This window comes from Zeugodacus cucurbitae, chromosome 3 (genome assembly GCF_028554725.1).
Source record: "Zeugodacus cucurbitae isolate PBARC_wt_2022May chromosome 3, idZeuCucr1.2, whole genome shotgun sequence".
Classification (NCBI taxonomy): domain Eukaryota; kingdom Metazoa; phylum Arthropoda; class Insecta; order Diptera; family Tephritidae; genus Zeugodacus; species Zeugodacus cucurbitae.
Window position 1 is genome coordinate 25,130,342 of NC_071668.1, and position 20,818 is coordinate 25,151,159.

The 20,818-nt window shown below is 35.6% G+C and overlaps 1 protein-coding gene and 1 long non-coding RNA gene across 2 annotated transcripts; one reads left to right on the forward strand and one right to left on the reverse strand.

Moving 5' to 3' along the window:
- Window positions 1–1,987: 1,987 nt before the first annotated feature.
- On the forward strand, window positions 1,988–20,183 carry LOC128920408 (uncharacterized). Its single transcript, XR_008470455.1, has 3 exons — window positions 1,988–2,827; window positions 17,739–17,809; window positions 19,993–20,183. It is a non-coding gene; the product is annotated as an uncharacterized LOC128920408 (long non-coding RNA).
- LOC105216918 (fibrinogen C domain-containing protein 1) lies at window positions 11,162–12,335 on the reverse strand. The gene is made up of 3 exons (XM_011191671.3): window positions 12,054–12,335; window positions 11,460–11,987; window positions 11,162–11,401 (listed from the first exon to the last, which is right to left on the reverse strand). The coding sequence occupies exons 1-3, from the start codon at window positions 12,263–12,265 to the stop codon at window positions 11,263–11,265; spliced, it is 879 nt and encodes a 292-aa protein (XP_011189973.2). The 5' UTR covers window positions 12,266–12,335; the 3' UTR covers window positions 11,162–11,262.
- Window positions 20,184–20,818: the final 635 nt, after the last annotated feature.

Here is a 20,818-nt window from a genome sequence, read left to right on the forward strand (position 1 = left end):
GGGCGAACAATAAATAAACTCGTGGCAAAGCGTACACTGGACAAAGCGAGGAAGAACACACAGACACACCCATAAATATACATGCACATAGACATAAATCAGCGGAAATGCGTTGAACAAAATGCGTAACAGGCACAAAAAAAAAACAAACAAAAATGTGAAGGCAATCTTCACAGGCGCAGGACCATCGGATACCACAACAAAAACAATAACAACAGCGGCAGATTCAACAAATAGCATGATATCAACCAGCGACCAGCAATCAAATGAAACATCATCAAAACAAGGCAAAGCCACACAAAAATGGCCGTCCAACCATTACGAGCAGCGAAGCGTACCAACAATACCAACAAATGCGGCCACCTCAAGGGCGAAAAGCAATAATTTTTCTGTGTAAAACAAAATGTACCGTACGAAATGAAATGAGTGCAATGAGCCAAAATGCTGAAAATATATGTTTGTGTGCTGCGCTGATGCGCCAGAAAATATGCTACGCAAACCAATACATCAAATACGACGACCAAAACAGAAAAAAAGAACCGAAATCACTAGAAGTCTGTGCATGCGAAAAAAACTTTGATTTCGATGCAGGGCTGATAAGGAAATAAGCATAAAATAAAAGAAGCGCTAAAAAAGCGGCACAAGAGTGGAACACACACAAAGGCAAAAGGCAGCACAAACTCAAAATAGATTTATGTCAACGATTTTTATGTTTGCGGTATCACGTTTCAAAGTGGGGCTCAACGTGTTACGCGAGCGCGTGAAATTCGCTGCAACATTTACAAATTGTCTAAATATAAATACACATGTGCGTCAGTATGTGTAGCGTTCTACTCGTGAATTCTATATATATATATACTGTTCGCATGTGGGCGTTTTCGGCATTTTTATGCCAATTCCGCAACGAAATCACATTTGGCAGGTTTTGCGAGGTTTTTTTTTTGCTGGCCTTTTGAAGGTTGCCAGCATAAGGTTTTGAATTAATGGCGAGATTTATTGGCAGATGTCTTAAGTTTTGATTGTGATCTTTGTTTATGCCACACGTAAATTACTTTTTGAGTTTTGCTCGAGTTTCTATTAATATTTGAAATTGAGAATGATTGCAAAGCGTAATTGTATACAAATTTCTAAATGTCTATTCGAGCAAACGTGACTGACCCATATCTATTGGGGTCACATATATGTGAGTAGATGTCGCTGTAAAATGAATTGCTAATTTATAATACTAATATAGTGATCAAATTTCTGCTTGGTTGGATCATTGCAATTGGTGTCGACTATATTATAGTTAGGTGATGAAAATAATTGCGGTCGGTGCACAAATTAACTCATATTCCACATATGTATAATGATCTCCGTTATTCTATTGGAGTTTTTGCCGATTATATGTATATGGCTGAAATTGTGTCTCTTGGTCTATCCTCCATATGTATTTTTAATACAACAATTTAGGTGGGTTTGATCAAAAAAGTGAGTTTTTGGGTTTAAATTCTGTCAAAAACTTAAATTTCAATATTTTCGTTTTTCCTTTGTTCATTAACTAGGTCTATCCATGTACTATCGAATTATATGTATTTGGTTTATGGTTTTTAGATGAACCAATCAGCAGTTATGATGTTCACGCAAGATTTTTTTTTTTGTAGACACGTCATGGGAGATGAGGTGCCAACGGCTGAGTTTTCGTGATTTTTAAAAAAAATTTCACAAAATACTGTTTAAATGTGTATCTTTGATACGCTTAGTTATATAAATGTAATATACGATTCTTTATATTTGAAAAATAATTCTTAAAATAGCCTCTAAAACCCACCTAACTCCTTAAGCACATGTGATTGATATTTCCCTCATATACCCAATATATTATATTTGGTAGATTTGGAATGTTTCATGCAACTCTGCGACGCAGTTTTTTTTTTCAAATAGCAACACTAATACAGTATTTACTGAAAGCAGCGTTTTTTCCTTTGCTAGCGTTTACTAAATTTAACTCAAGATACTTTTTAGTATTTCGGGGCATTTCATTGAGTTCGCACCATAGTCTGCGGTAGAAAAGTCAACTCTATTAAAATGAAAATCAAGTGCCTTAGTTTTGTTATTGTGTGTTACAGCCGTTTTATCAGACACTCCATATGAGTTATATCAGCGTGTGGCATACGCTCTCATTTGAACCACGGTTTATAACTTATTTCTCTTCACGCACATTTAGAAATCTCAGATGATACTCATCCCTTCGTGAAAATTGGTAGAAAGAAAAAAATTTGTAACATTTGAATCATGTTAAATGAATTGGGTCGCGACCGCAAATCTCTGTCAACGATATAACAGTGACTTGGCAACAATCGATTCTGAAACCAAATTGAATTATCTAGTACATTCATAGTTATAATAGTTAAAAATGACCTAACAAACAAACATTTTTGGCTTGGCGGCAACGATTTGGCAGAGGAAGCCGGACAATTGCAATGAATAGGATGGTTTTAGTGTTAGTAAAATAGTTTATATGAACGACTTATCCTGCAGTGAAGATTGCCATCCGATATGTGAAATTCGAAGAGCACCGAAAACGTATAAACAAGACGAATGTGAGAACATATCTATGAAGTGTGCATTAAAGACACTCGATCAAGAATTTATTCGAGCCGAAAGAACATTTTATTTCAGAGCTTAAATAAAAACTCGAATACCTATGTATGTAGGAGCGAAGTGCAGTTTCAGTAAATTCCATACACACTATTATAATGAGAACATTAATTGTTATTTTAAATGAATTGAGCTGACTTTGTGGAACTAAAAACAGAAAATTTCTTCTGTGTTCTTCATATTCATGGTACGATTTGTGTATTTATATTTTATGATAATCAAAATATATTTTCTAATTCACAACGTCAATGTCATAATGATTCTATAATATACGTATGTATTTTTTATGTATATACATACTTCCAAATCTACTTTTGTTTCGATACTTTTATGTTTATGATTATCACTCATGGGTTAAAAGGTTGCCGATTATAATTTGAGCAGCGCTATTATTTGAACATTTACAATCAGAATTATTTCAAAGTTAAGCCATATATTGAAGATGTATTGATGTAGTGTTATCTGCTATTGCTAAGCACAAAAAGCACTCAAAATTAAATTTAATTGAATGGTGATTAATTGAAACTCATTATTGTGGTAACTTTATAAATCTGTAAATTATATATGTATTGAATTATAAATAAAATAGTGTGATTTAAAGAGCGTCCGTAATAAAATTGTTTAAATTATACATATTCGGTATATGTGGGATAGAGTAAGATTTGTACTGACTTCATTCACTTTTGAGTTTAAACGAGTTGCTGAAGAAAATATTTACAAAAATTATTAAACCACAGTTGTTCTGAGTTTTGGGATCCTCTGTATTATATTTATGTTTAATTCATAATCGAGTTACGGTATTTTGTGGACGTAGCAATGTATCGCTTTAAAAACTCTTCGACGCCAGCTTTAACAAGCTAATTAAGATAACTTCAAAAATAAATACTTTAATATTAAATTAACTTCCTTTCTTAAATATGCTTGTACGTCTTTAACCGTTTGTTTTTGTTTCAAAACTCTCGAGGGCTCGACAGCTTTCTAAACGAAGTCTGTTCAGCTGTAAATATATGCTTAAATGGTTATTTCGGTCATACATACCGAACCCATTTTCACATTCAATACACCTTTGGCTTAGTTATATATCTATGCACAATATATAAGTAAATATAGTTGTCCTACATTCACTGAAAGTTCCCATTTACCAAAGCTCCGTCGGGAATTGGAAAGCGAATGGATTTCATTGTCGCTGATTTATTTCTAAGGATTATGGCCGTCGCTAAACTTTAACCCGCACAAAGTGACAACTTTCGCGGCATTCGTACCTGCAGTGCGCCGTCCAGTCTCTGGTCGTGGAAGTCTAACAATACGGGTAATAAATAATTTCGCGACGCATTGAGCTAAAATGTGAAAGGGCGATAAAGTTTCGAGTTATGAACTTCTGCTTGACTTGACTGACTACCACTCGTCGCACGTCGGCGTTCGACTAGCATTTAAGGTGAGCTTTGGTTAACCCAAATCTAAAGTGATTGTGTTGGTGTGGTGTTTAGTTTTATTCAAACGTTTGACCTATAAATTGTAAAACGACGTCAATGTTGCAACTTACCCCTCTAAATTGTTGCAGCTTTTGCCTAACGGAAGCAGCGGTGTTTTTCAACGATTGGTGGGTGCGCTGCTCATCCAATAAATTTGCTTTAACTTTAGTTAAATACATATTTATTCGAATGTATTGCTGTATGTCACGGCTGGAAGGCATAATTCGTCAGCAAATAATATTTAATTACGCATTTATTTATTGAACGCCTTCGGCTATGGCAGAGATTTTGAATGAAGTTGAAATAATTCAATTTTCCCTTCGTCACGGTAGCTATCTGAGTAGCTGAATGCTGCTAACCACCATAAATAAAGTTAAATTTTACATGAAGAAAACTCCTATTACAGTTGAAGGGCTTAGCAGATGCAAGAAGTGTGAAATTAAAAAAAAAAATGTTGTTTTACGTTTAATGAGTACTGCTACTTAAAGATTATATTAGGTTGGCAAATATCCTTTTTTCCTTCCGCTTTTTTGTTCTTTATTCAATGCTTTATAAAAAAGTGTTTCAGTGATCGGATTTAGTTCAAATATGCGCCGATTCGTTCGATAATCTGTTTCCATCTAGACAGCAACTTCATAATACCCCATTGTAGGAGCTCCCCTTCTTATTTGCGAAGAACTCAGACAGCTATTTTTCACAAGCCTGTTTTCTGTTCAACTTTACACCACCAAGGGCTTCGCCATGGACAGGAGCAGGTGGTAATCACTTGACGCTATGTCCGGGCTATATGGTGGATGCGACAAAACCTCCCATCCTTCTGGTCGATTGCCTGCTTCAAGCGATCCAGTTGTTCGCAGTATATGGTAAAATTAAGCGTCTGGCCATATGGAATCAGCTCATAGTGGATGATTCCTTTCCAATTCCACCAAACACACAGCAAAACCTTCCTGGCCGTAATCCCGGCTTGGCCACTTTTTTCGCCAAATCATGCGGCACCCAAACATTAAGCTTTTTTGTGTATCCAGCTTTCTGCAGATGGTTTAAAATGGTTTGTTGAATAACTCCGATCTGCTGGGCGATGTCACGAGATGCCACATGCCGGTCTAACTTCGTCGTAACAGGTCTTCCACCGGCTGGCTTATCCATGGTGTCGTTTTCATCCGCTCTGAATCGTCGAAACCATTACTACGCAGTTCGAAGTGATGGAGTACCATCCCCCAAAACACCATTAATCTCACCGAAAGTTTCTCTAGCGGATTTTCCTTTAACGAAGGAAAACTTTAATATAGCGCGAAATTCAAAAGACAAAATGGCGGAGATATTTGACAACCTTTTAATTAAAATTATCAGCAGGAATAAGTGGGAGTGTTTCATATCTAAAATAGCCTCAAACCGGAGCTATATTTTTTATTATTCTACCTATGGGCAGGTTTGTTTACCAATAATTATTGAGTGGAAATTTTTGATAGAGTGTCCGAACAGTTGATGAAATCCAGGGTTGCACCCTGTTCACTTGACTTATGCTATGTAATAATCACCTCAAAACATTACAAGTGCGAAATTTCTTACTTCATTGAGAGATTTGTTCAATCTACAATTCGTACATTCTTCACACTGATTTGTACAATAATGTTGTATCAACCAGAAATAGATATGTTTGCTTGAATTTTTTTTTTAATTTCTTGAATGGGAATACAAACCGCAAACAAGTGAAAATATTTGTAAATACAGATGAAGAATTATTCAAGAAATCGAACTTATTTCGTAAAAAATTCACTGAGAGCAATTAATATTCATTACGTATGCTGCAGCAGTACAGTTATATGAAATACCTCAACATTTACTCACAAAATCTATATTTAAAAGCGTCTGGTTCTCGTGTAACATAAAGGGTGATTTTTTAAGAGCTTGATAACTTTTTTTAAAAAAAAAAAACGCATAAAATTTGCAAAATCTCATCGGTTCTTTATTTGAAACGTTAGATTGGTTCATGACATTTACTTTTTGAAGATAATTTCATTTAAATGTTGACCGCGGCTGCGTCTTAGGTGGTCCATTCGGAAAGTCCAATTTTGGGCAACTTTTTCGAGCATTTCGGCCGGAATAGCCCGAATTTCTTCGGAAATGTTGTCTTCCAAAGCTGGAATAGTTGCTGGCTTATTTCTGTAGACTTTAGACTTGACGTAGCCCCACAAAAAATAGTCTAAAGGCGTTAAATCGCATGATCTTGGTGGCCAACTTACGGGTCCATTTCTTGAGATGAATTGTTCTCCGAAGTTTTCCCTCAAAATGGCCATAGAATCGCGAGCTGTGTGGCATGTAGCGCCATCTTGTTGAAACCACATGTCAACCAAGTTCAGTTCTTCCATTTTTGGCAACAAAAAGTTTGTTAGCATCGAACGATAGCGATCGCCATTCACCGTAACGTTGCGTCCAACAGCATCTTTGAAAAAATACGGTCCAATGATTCCACCAGCGTACAAACCACACCAAACAGTGCATTTTTCGGGATGCATGGGCAGTTCTTGAACGGCTTCTGGTTGCTCTTCACCCCAAATGCGGCAATTTTGCTTATTTACGTAGCCATTCAACCAGAAATGAGCCTCATCGCTGAACAAAATTTGTCGATAAAAAAGCGGATTTTCACATTTCGAACCGAACACTGATTTTGGTAATAAAATTCAATGATTTGCAAGCGTTGCTCGTTAGTAAGTCTATTCATGATGAAATGTCAAAGCATACTGAGCATCTTTCTCTTTGACACCATGTCTGAAATCCCACGTGATCTGTCAAATACTAATGCATGAAAATCCTAACCTCAAAAAAATCACCCGTTATTTGTGAAATTCCTTGAGTAAAAGTATGAGCAAAATTTGCATTCGCATATTTGCAATTGTAAATATCTCAATTATTTAGTTGTCATATTTTTAAGTGTGTGTATTGGAAATTGCAATAACCGACTCGTATGTTATAGAGTACTAAAATACCTTAACGAATTTATAACAATATTTATTATTGTTTAGTATTGTATAAAAATTAATTTTACTGCCACAAACAAGAAACTGAATAGTTGTTTGCTGACACATATGTGGCATATTTGAAAAATTTACTGTTGAATTTTGGTTTTCATATCCTTAGGTAAATATTTGTATTCAATTACTGACACTTCTCAGCGCTTAAATGTACAGAGCAAAGCTAATGGACGAAACCCGGAGACAGCTGTATTTGTAGTCGATTTGTATGTGTTTGGTATATGCAAGTTGTCTAAAGGGTTGTAATGTACACAATAACCAAAAATCCTTGTTAATAAGTCAAGCTGTCAGGCAGTCAGTCAGCTGGGCAGACAGGTTGTTTCATTTAGAAAGCCACTTAAACATGCAAATCTAAAGTGAAACACTCACACTTACACGAATGTATGCTCATCACACTAGTGCACTACTGCCGTTGTCGTTAAGGAATTGCCAACGACTATATTTATACACATATGTGTGCATAGTTGCTACAACAGGACTGAGTTGTAGTCAAGTCAGTGGATGACTTACTATATTTGTACGAATATATGTAAACTCTTGTTTTGCATTTAAATTGAATCATTACAACACAATCTGCATTTCCCACGCAAACACACATATGTATACAATATAAATAAAATATATATGTTTGTATATGTGTCTAAAAGCACATAAACTCCCATTAATTTGTAGCATACAACCTTATATGCTCATACTCATAAATTCTATTGCAAATTGTAGTAGTCCCAAGTCGCTAAGAGTTTGTATTTGAGTAATCAGATTATAACACCTTTGAAACCAAGAATCAAAATACTTTCCTTTTTTTTTTAGGTATGCAAAAAATTTAGTTTGAGAGTGACAAGTTGATTATATTATACAAATTGAAAAAAAAAAAAATTTAAAATTAATCAAAAAGATATCATAAATAGAATTCATTTGGCTAATATTTGAGTGACTTTAAGTTAATATATCGCTAAGATGAAAGTTAATGAGCAATGAATGTAGTTCTAGTAATATTTTTGACATACAGTTGTTCTGTGTAGGCTCAACTTCCTGCCTATCACTTAAATTCCAGTTATATATCAACGTTAAGGCTCATATTTAGCAGCTTATCTTCTTCTTGACTGGCCTAGACACCGCTTACGCGGTTATAGCCGAGTACCCAACAGCGCGCTACGCATCTCTTCTTTTGGCAGTTTGGCGCCAATTGATAATAACATGTGAAGACAGGTCCTTCTCCACCTGGTCCTTCCATCGGAGTGGAGGCCTCCCTCTTCCTCGGCTTTCACCAGCGGGTACTGCATCGAAAACTTTCAGAGCTGGAGCACTTTCGTCCATTCGAACAAGATGGCCTAGCCAGCGTACCCGCTGTATTTTTATTCGCTGGACTATGTCTATGTCGTCGAATAACACATACAGCTCATCATTCCATCTTCTGCGGTATTCGCAGTTGTCAATGTTTAAGGGAAATAAACATAAATCTTCCGCAAAACCTTTCTCCGTCTCATCGGATGTTGACACCGTCCACGCTTCTGCAATATAAAGTAGGACGGGAATGATGAGGGACTTGTTGAGTTTAGTTTTTGTTCGTCAAGAGAGGACTTCACTTTTCAATTGCCTAGTCAGTCCATAATAGCACCTGTTGGCAAGAGTGATTCTACATTGGATTTCAAGGCTGACATTATTAGCCAAGACGGGAATGCGCTGACTGTTTGTTTGATGACAGGAGATATTTCATCTTGTCCTCGTTCACCACCAGACCCATTCGCTTCGCTTCCCTATCCAGGCGGGAAAAAGAACTAACGGCTTATTCCTATCATTAATAATAGGTGCACATTATTTAAATCGTAAAACTTTTAACATCTGTCTTTTTTTTTGAAAATAATTCGTTTGAAATTTTCCGCAAAAATAAGAAGTAAATAACTACATATACATATATTAGATATATACATATGACAACATTTTTTTTCTATTGACTATATTCGGGAAGTGGTGAACGACAGTGGTATATTTTAAGGAAAAAGTCAAATGGGAGATGAAGTTGAACAATTGGAGAGGAATACTTTTTTCGAAGAAGACGATGGAAACGTATACTGATTATGTACCGTTGCTGAAACAGACTAAGCTATAGAAATGAAAAGTCTGTATGACGAGGCTGCAGCACTTCCTCTCATCTGCAAAGTTTTGGTCAAGCACTGCACCAGTCACTGGTAGACCTCGTAACACAGATACTGGGGGTCGTAAGGCCCGGTTCTAGACACTGTAAAATTAAGGGTCTCTCACTCTCGAGATCGTCACCATATTTGTCAGTAAAACAAATCGTATGACAAAGAATATATGCCATAAATGGTCGCAGCAGAATCCTTAGCAGACATCGGGCAGAAAACGAAATACTATATAAGCTTTTATTGGTCTTACTTTGTTACCCGGTATATTTGGGTAAACAAATTAGTCTACCCTATAAACAGATCCTCAAGTTCATTCTATTTGATAACATCAGTAGGAGATCCACTGGACTAACTTAACTTGGCCGCTATAGACGACATTTGAAACATGCTCATGAATGACGTGGAGTGACGTGGAACATAACGTACCCAGCTAACGGTTGAAGAGCAATTGTTTCCATATTTCCAAGATATGCCATCAAAACGGTGAGAACATTGTTCGTAAATTTAATTGGTGGAAAATATAATATATAAAATAAAATTATGCAGGTCGAACAATATACATATGCTGATTTTCGTAGTATGATTTGGGCATATTTTGGATGACAAAACGATTCGCCATAAAATCCTTATTTCTTCGAGATTTAAAGGGTCAATTATGGACGCAAACGGCAAAAAAATGATTGTTGATAACTTTTTGCAGTTCGTAGAACACGAACTGGGTCTCCCACATAAGCCGCAATTGAGACTCGCTTAAAATCGCTAATACTTGCTTAAACGCCATGTTATGCTTAAATATTATTGTTGCCAATTAGAGGAAATTGAATATATTTATATTATTTTCTGTAATATATGTAAATCAAGGTAAATTTATGACAAACAATAAAATAGCAATTGCATTAAGCATTAGAATTATATTCATGCGAATTTGAAACTTTAATTTGCTTAGCAATCATTTGCATTTTACGCTAAATATAAACACAATTCATGTTTGCTTTTTAAGTTTACAATTAAATGTTCATTAAACAACTAACTAACGCTGAATTAAACAGTAAAATAATATTTATGCGCTATAAAAAAGCAATTGCACAATCAATATAGCAAACGTAAAACTGTTTTCTGTAACTTATTAATGTAAATATATACACAACCTCATCAAACATGATTATTTTCATAAATAATTAAGTCAATTAGGCTTTCGTTTGGTTTTTTTGTTTTTTGTTTATTTGTTATAAGCTAAAAAGTGAACCAAAAATTGTTTTTAATTGCAAATAATCAGAAGTCAACTAAGTAGTTGTATGTGCAATTGCCGTGGATTGTTCTGTGTCGAGTCAATCGGTTGGAAAACGCTAACGCATTACTAGCACTTTTAATTAGACGGTTAAATCTGCATTTTCATTGTGATTATTAGACTAATTAGATATTTTATTTTCGTGTCAACAAATTTAAAACTGATATTAGATTGTGTTATTCAAAACAATAACACTACAATAATGACTCTAATGCAGTTTTTGCTTTTAATGAATGAATTATAAACACTTTAAAATACTGTGAGCGATTTGGCACACTTGGATATGATAAATTTAATATTATTTGAAGTAATACAAAAAATTGCTCAAATTGTGTTGAGAGCATTATTGACGCGCTTATGAAAATAATTATGCAGAAGCAATGTCTATATATCACAATAACAGGGAAGTTTCAAAAATTTAAAAGAAATTTCAGCAAAATGTATGCTAAGATGCAATACCTTCCTTCCGGACTCCAACTCAACTCACTTTTATGAACAATTTGACACATGTAGATCTATATCTAACTCGATAAATCTTAGCTGTTAAAACGAAACAAAACAATTTACTCTGTGCAGCATGTGTACAAATTGAAAATATAATAAGTTTATTAGAAAACGAATTTATTTGAGTCTGTTCATAACGCCAACAGTAAAATTGGAATATTCATTTGGGCTCCTCGACTTCAATTTCTTAACATAGACCGTCTTAAGCAATTGTGGTTTGGTCGTATCAGCATTTGCGCAAATGACAAAGATTCATCTTCTTCTATACTACGCCAGTTCACACCGGCATTATCATCTCCGTAGACTCCATTAAGGTGACTGAAAATGGAAATAAAACTTAGATCACTACTAACACTAATAAGTGAAATGTTTTTACCTTCTATAGCAATCGTCAAACCACCAACCGCCTTCAAATATCAGTGCACAATTTCTTGAAGCCCCATCATTATCACGATCATATGTTGAAAATTTCATTCCCAAATGTTTTCTTAAGGAATCGCCAGCATTTCCGCTATAATCACCCAATTTCTTCAAAGCGTAAATCTCTACTTCATTCCCAATGAGAAATTTCGAATATTTTGCATAGTATTCCTGGCCATTTCGTCTTTTCATTTGAATATATAACTCTTGTTCACAGTTGTTGGTGAGCGCATGTAGTTTTTCCATACCGATCCAATAGTTTCCCGTTAAGGTGCCAAATCCATCCTTATAGTCATGCCAATCTCTTTTAAAATCTACTGAGCCACTTTGACGCCGTTGTATAACTAACCATCCTCCAAGATCCACGCCCTCTTCGCAAAACACCTCCACATCGGTGACATTCACATTTTTTATTTGGATTTTGTAGATTCCACTCTCAAGGCTATTAGCTGCTGCTTCCATACAACTAGACGGTTTCGATGCTCTGAAATAGAGAAATAATATCGAGTACTTATAACTATAAAATGCCGAAGTAGTTAGTAATTTTTACCGATTCCGAAGTAACTGCGCTTCGATGTTAGACATTTTATCCGTGCACTTTCGTATATCCTCTAAGTCCTTCAAGAAATGTTTAACTATATCTATTTGCACATCACAACTGCAATCGCATATTGTATCCGTAACTTCATCCTGTTTGAGACCAAAACCGATTCGAAAAAGTAAAATATTACACAGCAAAATAATGTAAACGAAACAAAACATTTTTCAGAGAGTTGTGCGAACGGTTTGAGCGTCGAATTAAGACTGACACATTCAGCAATATGGATTGAAGTGAAATGATCTAGACGATTTATAATATACATATAGCTGATATGAAGTAATCTATAACAAGTAAGGAATTGTTACGTCAGTTGTAGCCGAACAGTTTATGTTGTCGCACTTAGCAAGGTACAAATACACAGAAACATTTTTCAACATCACTCTATTTCATATATATTTATACACTATATATGATGATACGCTAACGGAAAATAGCTGTAGCAAGTTTGTTTGACATAGCTACGATATATGCACAAGATTTCGATTAATGGGTGGGACCACACCCAATTTAAATTAACCTTAAAAACCGCTCCATACTGTAAACCTCGGTTACTCTTTTATGGATGTGGTAATTATCCGATTTCGCTTATCTACTACACCGACCTTCTTATGTTGCCTGGGAATACGTGTACGAAGTTTGATTGAGAATACAGACAGACTTTCGGATTTCAATTCGTGTCGTTAACAAATAAACAAACAAATAATGTTGGTGTTAACAAATAATCTTTAGGTGAAAAACAAGTAAGGAAGAGCTAAGTTCGGGTGTAACCGAACATTTTATACTCTCGCAATTTATTTATTTAACTTTATTTATATTATGAGTATATAATTATATGTGTCATAAATTGTATAAAGTCCATTGGAAGTTGGAAACCATAATATTAGGTTACCGAGGTCACCGAGGTCCTCGTGTTCGATATATGGGCATTAAAAACCTATGGTCCGATTTCGGCGATTTTTAGAATGGGGCTGCCACACTATAAGCGTAGTATTTGTGCAAAGTTCTGCACCGATATCTTCACTAGTGCTTACTTTATATATTGTAAAGTGAACGATTCAGATCGACTTCAAAGTTCTGGTATATGGGAAGTAGGCGTGGTTGTAAAGCGATTTTGCCTATTTTCACAACATATCATTGGCATGTAAGGAAACTATTACAAACCAAGTTTCATTGAAATCGGTCGAGTAGTTCCTGAGATATGGTTTTTGACCCATAAGTGGGCGACGCCACGCCCATTTTCCATTTTGTAAAAAAATCTAAGTGCAGCTTCCATCTGCCAATTCTTATGTGAAATTTAGTGTTTCTGACGTTTTTCGTTAGTGAGTTAACCCACTTTTAGTACTTTTCAACCGAACCTTTGTATGGGAGATGGGCGTGGTTATTATCCGATTTCTTTCATTTTTGAAATGTATTAAGAAGTGACTAAAAAAAAAAGACTGCATAAAGTTTGGTTTATATAGCTCTATGGGTTTCCGAGATATGTACAAAAAACCTATTTGGGGGCAGGGCCACGCCCACTTCCCCAAAAAAAATACATCCAACTATGCCTCTTCATAGTGTGATCCTTCATACCAAATTTTATTTCCATAGCTTTATTTATGGCTTAGTTATGGCACTTTATGTGTTTTCGGTTTTCGCCATTTTGTGGGCGTGGCAGTGGTCCGATTTTGCTCATTTTCGAAAGCAACCTTCCTATGGTGCCAAGAAATAAGTGTGCCAACTTTCATCAAGATATCTTAATTTTTACTCAAGTTACAGCTTGCACAGACGGACGGACGGACGGACGGACCGGCAGACAGACATTCGGATTTGAACTCCACTCTTCACCCTGATCACTTTGGTATATATAACCCTATATCTAACTCGTTTAGTTTTGGGTGTTACAAACAACCGTTATGTGAACAAAACTATAATACTCTCTTAGCAACTTTGTTGCGAGAGTATAAAAACTATTGTACCATGTGCAACATGTTGAGAGAGTATAAAAATGATAAGGTATGTCATCGCTTAAAATAACACTTATATAATTGAGATTCATTTTAAAAATTATGTATTTCCCACTAAATGCTGCTTGTTGACGTGATATTTATTTTAAAGATTATGTTTTTTTTTAGAAAATGTTGCTTAATTCTTCAAAATGACATACTTAAAATGAAATATTAAAATGTACATCCGTTATCTCTCTATTAAGTGATTAATGATTTTACAAAGACAAATATTTCTAATGTGAGCACCCAAGCAGTAACAGACAAGCATACCCTACACGCACAACGATTTATTGCTGCAAGTAAAAGAGGAGTTCAATTTAGTGTGTTAATATTGACTCCGTCAATGCAATGATGATCATAATACCACTGATGATATTTTATTATGTATAGTTCTTCTATCATAACTGTTTTTTCTCGCTTTAGAGTTTTAGTTTTTGGAAAAGTATCGTTGACTTCACATAGTTTTGCAGACATACTCATACACTAAAAACCCAGTGGATTTAATTTGATATACCATTTGTTATAATTGTAATGCAACGGATGAATCGAATAAATTTTTTCATTAAACATGTCAATGCAACTTGCCTACTTAGAAACTATGAATCAGACGTAAAGCATTATTTTGCAAAGTTAAAAATTCCTTCTCTTCTTCTTAACTTTAAGAAGTACAATATCATATATAATACCTTGAATCAGCTTGTTATAAATGTTGTCTGCCACTATGAGAATGTTGGTATTGTATATGTAATATATCGGATCATTAGCACGCCTACCCAAATATAATTAATTTTCCAAATTACTAACGGTTCGGTAAGTGTCTACAGATGGTGATGGTCCAAATTATTTCATATCTGAGCAACTCAACTAAAACAGGACGAGCAGGATACTCGTATAGGAGAATGTGTACTAAACAAATGTTTTCTGTTCCAATCAAAATATTCGCCTGAAATTGTTGGCACTTTTCAAATTTCCCTATTAAACTATCGGACTACTCAGCACCTAACTACCGCTGTGTACGTAACGCTGTTGTTATGGTGCCAGTTTTAGTGATATTTACACCGGTGTGCACTGATTTTTTACGTGACTTGCATGCAAAGTAACTTTTTTACAGGATGTTAATGGCAGAGTAAATAACAACAACTATACTACATAGAATAATATATGCAGCTACCAGGGTACATTGGCATCGCGGGAGCATTGTCATGGGACGATGCCGTGAACCATAATTGGGGTGCACATTTAGATGTGACAGATAGTTCTCAGTTCAGTTGTAGTTTATCTAATCTCTTCAGTTTAGTACTCCAAAAAATTAAATGCTTATTAAAAAAAATAAGTTTTTTTTCATAAATCGCTTAAAGCTTGACATTCACACCAAAGAATGTAAAAACACTTAAACATTCCATTTCAAATAATTCACAATCAATAATTCCACTGTAAAAGACAAAAGCATATTTAAGTGCTACTTATTAATTATTCTCTTTGTCTAATTTTTATAGTTTCACTTATAAGTAATTCAAAGGCTATTCAGTAAAAGAAAACCAGCAACAACAAAGAGAAATGGTGATATTCGAACTTAAAAGTATTTCTTTGGCTTTGTAAATGCTAAAAACGATTTTGTCTATAATCTGTATCAATTTAAAAAAAAGAGATAATTTGTGCTCTTTTTATAGTATGGAATGGGTTCAAATGGGCGGAGTTAACATGCTTTTTAGGACAGATATATATTATATTAGTCCTAACTCAAAAATGAACTGGTAAAAATTTCAAAGTCCTATGTATGCACTTTGTATAAATTTTTTCGCGAAACGATTTTTTCCAATTTCTCTCGGCGGAGAACGTCTCCTGAATGAACATATGCACAGCTCATATTAGAAAAAGTAACTGTAAGCTTTAGTAAAAGTATTTCATATTATCTTACTAAAAATCTGACTATACTAAGGCCAGTATAATAAATCTATGAAATGCTGAATATTAAAGGTAAAGTTTATGATTCTTGCACAAAATTTTCCACAATCCGGAAGCACAATAACTATCGATTGAATAGAATATATGGCTTCAAAGGAAGTTTACAGATATGTGACTTCATTATTGTACACGAGCCATGCGCCTCCCTATCTTTATTATTTTTATAAATGGAATCAAAACTGTCTTAATTGACACTATTCCTATGCTGGAATCCTTTCTTGTTTACTAATTTTTTCTACTGCAAGTCTCTACTCACTAATACCAACTTTTCTCATGGAAATAGTTAATAGGTTGGTGCAAATGAAATACTCAAGAAGTCAATATTTTCTTTAATTCATCAAAACGAGGTTCTTCAAAATATTGCTTATTTGCGCCCATGTCTACGAGCTGCAGAGCTAAATAGAGAAAGTACAATCTTCTATAAGAGCGCACAGCTGTTGGTCTCGATATCATTGGAAATAACACCCGCGCCGTTAGTTCTGCTTTTTCCAGAATGGGTAAGGGAGCGAATCGTATGGGTATGGTGGTGAACGAGGACAAGACGAAATATCTCCCGTCATCAAAAAAAAACAGTCGGCGCATTCGCGTCTTGGCTCCCAAGTCACTGTTGACAGTCATAACTTTGAACTTGTAGATAATTTCGTCTAATAATGTCAGCCTTGAAATCCAACGCAGAATCACTCTTGCCAACAGGTGCTATTATGGACTGAGTAGGCAATCGAAAAGTAAAGTCCTCTGTCGACGAACAGAAACTAAACTCTACAAGTCGTTCATTATTCCCGTCCTGTTGTATGGTGCAGAAGCGTGGACGATGTCAACACTTGATGAGACGGCACTAGGAGTTTTCGAGAGAAATGTTTTGCGGAAGATTTACGGTCCCTCAAATATTGGCAACGGCGAATATTGCAGACGATGGAATGATGAGCTGTATGTGTTATTCGACGGACTATGTTTATCCAAGCGGCTACGCTGGCTAGGTCATGTTGTTCGAATGGACGAAAGTTCTCCAGCTCTGAAAGTGTTCGATTCAGTACCCGCTGGTGGGAGCCGAGGAAGGGGAGACCTCCACACCGTTGGAAGGACCAGGTGGAAAAGAACCTGTCTTCGCTTGGTATTACCAATTGGCGCCAAACTGCCTAAAAGGAAAGATGCGCGTTGTTGTTGTGAACTTGGCTGTAACCGCGTAAGCGTTGTCTACGCCAGTCAAGAAGAAGACTTGCTTAGACAGAATCGTTGCAACTTTATTGGATAAACAGTATGGAAGGACTAAGTTGGGGTGTAACCGAATATACTCTTATACTTATTTAATGTTGTTAATATAAGTCACAGTTTGACTCATATATTCCGCATAAAGTCCACTAGAATATCGAGAATTGTTATATACGTATGTATATGAGGGTATGTGGGCTGAGGAAATTCCTGGAACGGATTTTACTAATTTTCACCACCAAGGTACACTATATCCAGGACTATACGACCACTTAATTTGGCTAAATCATTTCATATATTAACTGATGTGTAAGGTATTAAGCCCATAGTAATTTTGAAAAATGTATATGGGGGCTACAGGAAGTATTAACCTAATTTTGCCCAGTTCTGGCACAGAGACATAGTATTATGAGAAGTATATCTATTTTGATTTTTTTTAGAAAAATACTATATCTAACTATTTTGGTTCTAGGTGACGCAAACAACCGTTATGTAAACAAAACTATAATACCCTGTACAACATTTTGCGAGAGAATATAGGTGGTAAGTAAAAAATGTATGACCGCCATTGTCATTACATATATTGCTTTCAAAGTCAACTATTTTATACAATCAAATCAAATTCTACCAAAAAAACGATTTTTTATATGTTTACTTATGAACTATTAAGCTCAACTGTTATGCCTTTTATGTGGTATGAATAATCAGGCAACACCTCATCTCGTAAAGTGAATTATAACTTTAGAACAGAATCGTAGTCGTTGAATTTTTTTTTATATTTGCAAGCTTGCACTTCGCTGCAGTATTATCATTTCAAATTGCATTCATATAATTTATATTTTCAATTAATTATATACCCAAACGACCACCAGTTGCCATACTTGCACGAAGAGAGTAGAATAAGAATTTATTTGACATTTTCATACCCACCTGCCTAGCAATTAATTTCATTTATTTTGAATTACCTCATTAACACATAATAACTAAATAATACTTGATATAGTATATTATTGCTGTACATTTAATCAATATGCCCTTAATACCCATTGTCGTGCTCACACTCGACACTGTTGATGCCGAGTTGGTAATCCACAGCTTACCGACGACGACTTTGCATGCATTCATAAATACTGCACACAAATGAGCGTAATCATTATTATTGTCATTGACGACATCAACGTCATCATTAGCAGCAAATGCCAACAGTTATGTGGCAGTCGTGACAACTGCAACGAGCATATACATATATATATATATATATATATACGTTTGTATGTGTGTGTGTGTTTGTGCTTGCAACAGCACTTTCAACTTAGTCACAGTTGTTGTGTGGCACTTAGCAAGTTAACAAAAACGGCAAAAGCACACGTACAACTGATGCTGAAGAGGCTAAAATGTTTTGTCATACAGACAGACTTGTTAAGCCGCTCGTTGTAGTTGATGCCGAGCAGTAGGTGAGCAAGCAACAGCACCGCACAGCAGGGGATCGTAGAAAGCTTGTAAACTGCCAACGCCGTTGCTGATAGTTTGTTTTACAACACATACAAAACACACACACACTCATTCACACTCAATATATATATTTGTATATGGCGTCTGACACCTTCACTTCCAAGTGACTGCAGTAAAATTAACAACAACTAGAACCACAAGTGTCTGCTAGGGTGCTGTGTAGCTTAAGCGCCAGCGTTGTTGCTTTAAAATTCCACCAAGCTGCCACGTACTACAAAAGTGTCAGGCAATCATCAGTCCTTGCTGGCGCAAAACACAGACACACAAACAACATTTCATCAAATATCAACGAGCGGCATTGCCTACACCCAAGGATAAATATTCACATTTGCCTTCATGTATTGTTCGTAGACGTGGCTATGTAGCGCTGCAATGCATTGGTGGCGTCTGTAGTTGTTTTGCTTTGTATCGGCAATTGCAGCGCCTGTCAAATGAGGCATCTAATGTCGCAATTGTGCCAAGTTGTGTGATTTATTGCATTGCTACGTGTGACAATTCACCGTCTTTCGAATGCACAATTCCCAATTAAAATCCCCACACACACACTCACACTATTTGCCCGCCACGCTTTTCTTCTCTCTCTGTACTCCATAGGTACACAATTCATTCTTGTTTGCTCTTATAGACTCTCACCTGTGGCACCCCGCAAGCTACATGCTTTGTCTACGAACGCCATTGGTTTGTTGACCCATAATAGTGCCAGCAAATTGTCGGCGGTTTCACTATCGTTCCCACCGTTGCTGCCGCTGTGCTGCTGCTGGATTTTCGTTGTTGTTACTGGCACCGTTGGCGTTGCTATTTTTGTTGCTTTCGTATCTTGCTTGCAAAGCGATGCTATATTTTGGCTGCACTTCTCTTTACCATCACATTCCATTTCCCATTGCTGTAGCCGCTAGTTGTTGTTTGTTTTGTTGTTGCTTGTATTTTAGCACAATTTCATGTACTTCACTTTGTCGATTGTCCGTATCGGCATGCCGACGTTCGTAAACAATCAATCACGCCAACACGGTGCCAGGAATTTGGTGTTGTTGTTTTTTGGTGTAAATTACACGAACAATTCTAATTAATCAACAACATTCCAAATACAATATAATCCGCAGATATTTGACATATTTAAATTCTACATATACCTACATATATATATATATATATATATATATATATATATATATATATATATATAAATTATTGCCATAATACTACTCTTTTTCCAGGCACATCCGAAATAACTTCCCAAGAAAATGTAACCAATCAGAGTGCCTATAAAGTCTCAATCTGCAGGTGGAAAAGCTTTATTAGAGCCACTGATGTGTGTTTTCAACAGACACCTTCGCGGTTTTCTGTAGTCTTTAAGTCGACCCTACCATGCGAACGAAGGTCTAAATATGACAGAGAAGGGGCTGTTATCATTAAATCTTGCAATGTATGAGTATACATCTTTAGCTTATGATTCAGAGAACTATTTGCCGATTATTAAATTCAGGACTTCTTAATCATCTCGACATAGAAGTTATACTTGAGGGCACAACTGACAGTAATTTCGGTTACTATAAGCAGCATTGTATTGTAAAAAGAACTGGAAAAGAACAGAGGCCAAATATACTACAAATTCTCTTAAGAAAACATTTAAGTATATCGAATAGCAACAATACCAGTCAAGCCATTTAAATTGATTAAAACCACCATCACAAATGGGAGCTGTTCCAACAAGTAAGGAAGAGCCAAGTTCGGATGTAAGCAATTATTTTGTTAATCCCGCATTTTGCGCAGCTCAAAGAAGTGGATATATTTTCAGGTATAAGTGAAATTTTATTATAACAAGTAAGGAAAGGCTAAGTTCGGGTGCAACCGAACATTTTATACTCTCGCAATTTATTGAAGAAATTTAACCAATACATATATGCGGGATAAAGCTCACCGTATTTTTGAAAAACCTATAATTAGGTATATGGGAGCTAGGAGAAAATACTTTTGAAAAACCAAAAATGAGGTATATGGAAATGTTATGATCCGATTTTAATAATTTTTGGAACAGAGACA

Excerpts from the sequence above, each read along its gene's own strand:
- LOC105216918 (XM_011191671.3), bottom strand. The coding sequence starts at position 12,265 with ATGTTTTGTTTCGTTTACATTATTTTGCTGTGTAATATTTTACTTTTT. Across the intron at positions 11,988-12,053 it reads GCGCAGTTACTTCGGAATCG|AGCATCGAAACCGTCTAGTT; the intron begins GTAAAAATTACT and ends TCTCTATTTCAG. Across the intron at positions 11,402-11,459 it reads TTTGACGATTGCTATAGAAG|TCACCTTAATGGAGTCTACG; the intron begins GTAAAAACATTT and ends TTCCATTTTCAG.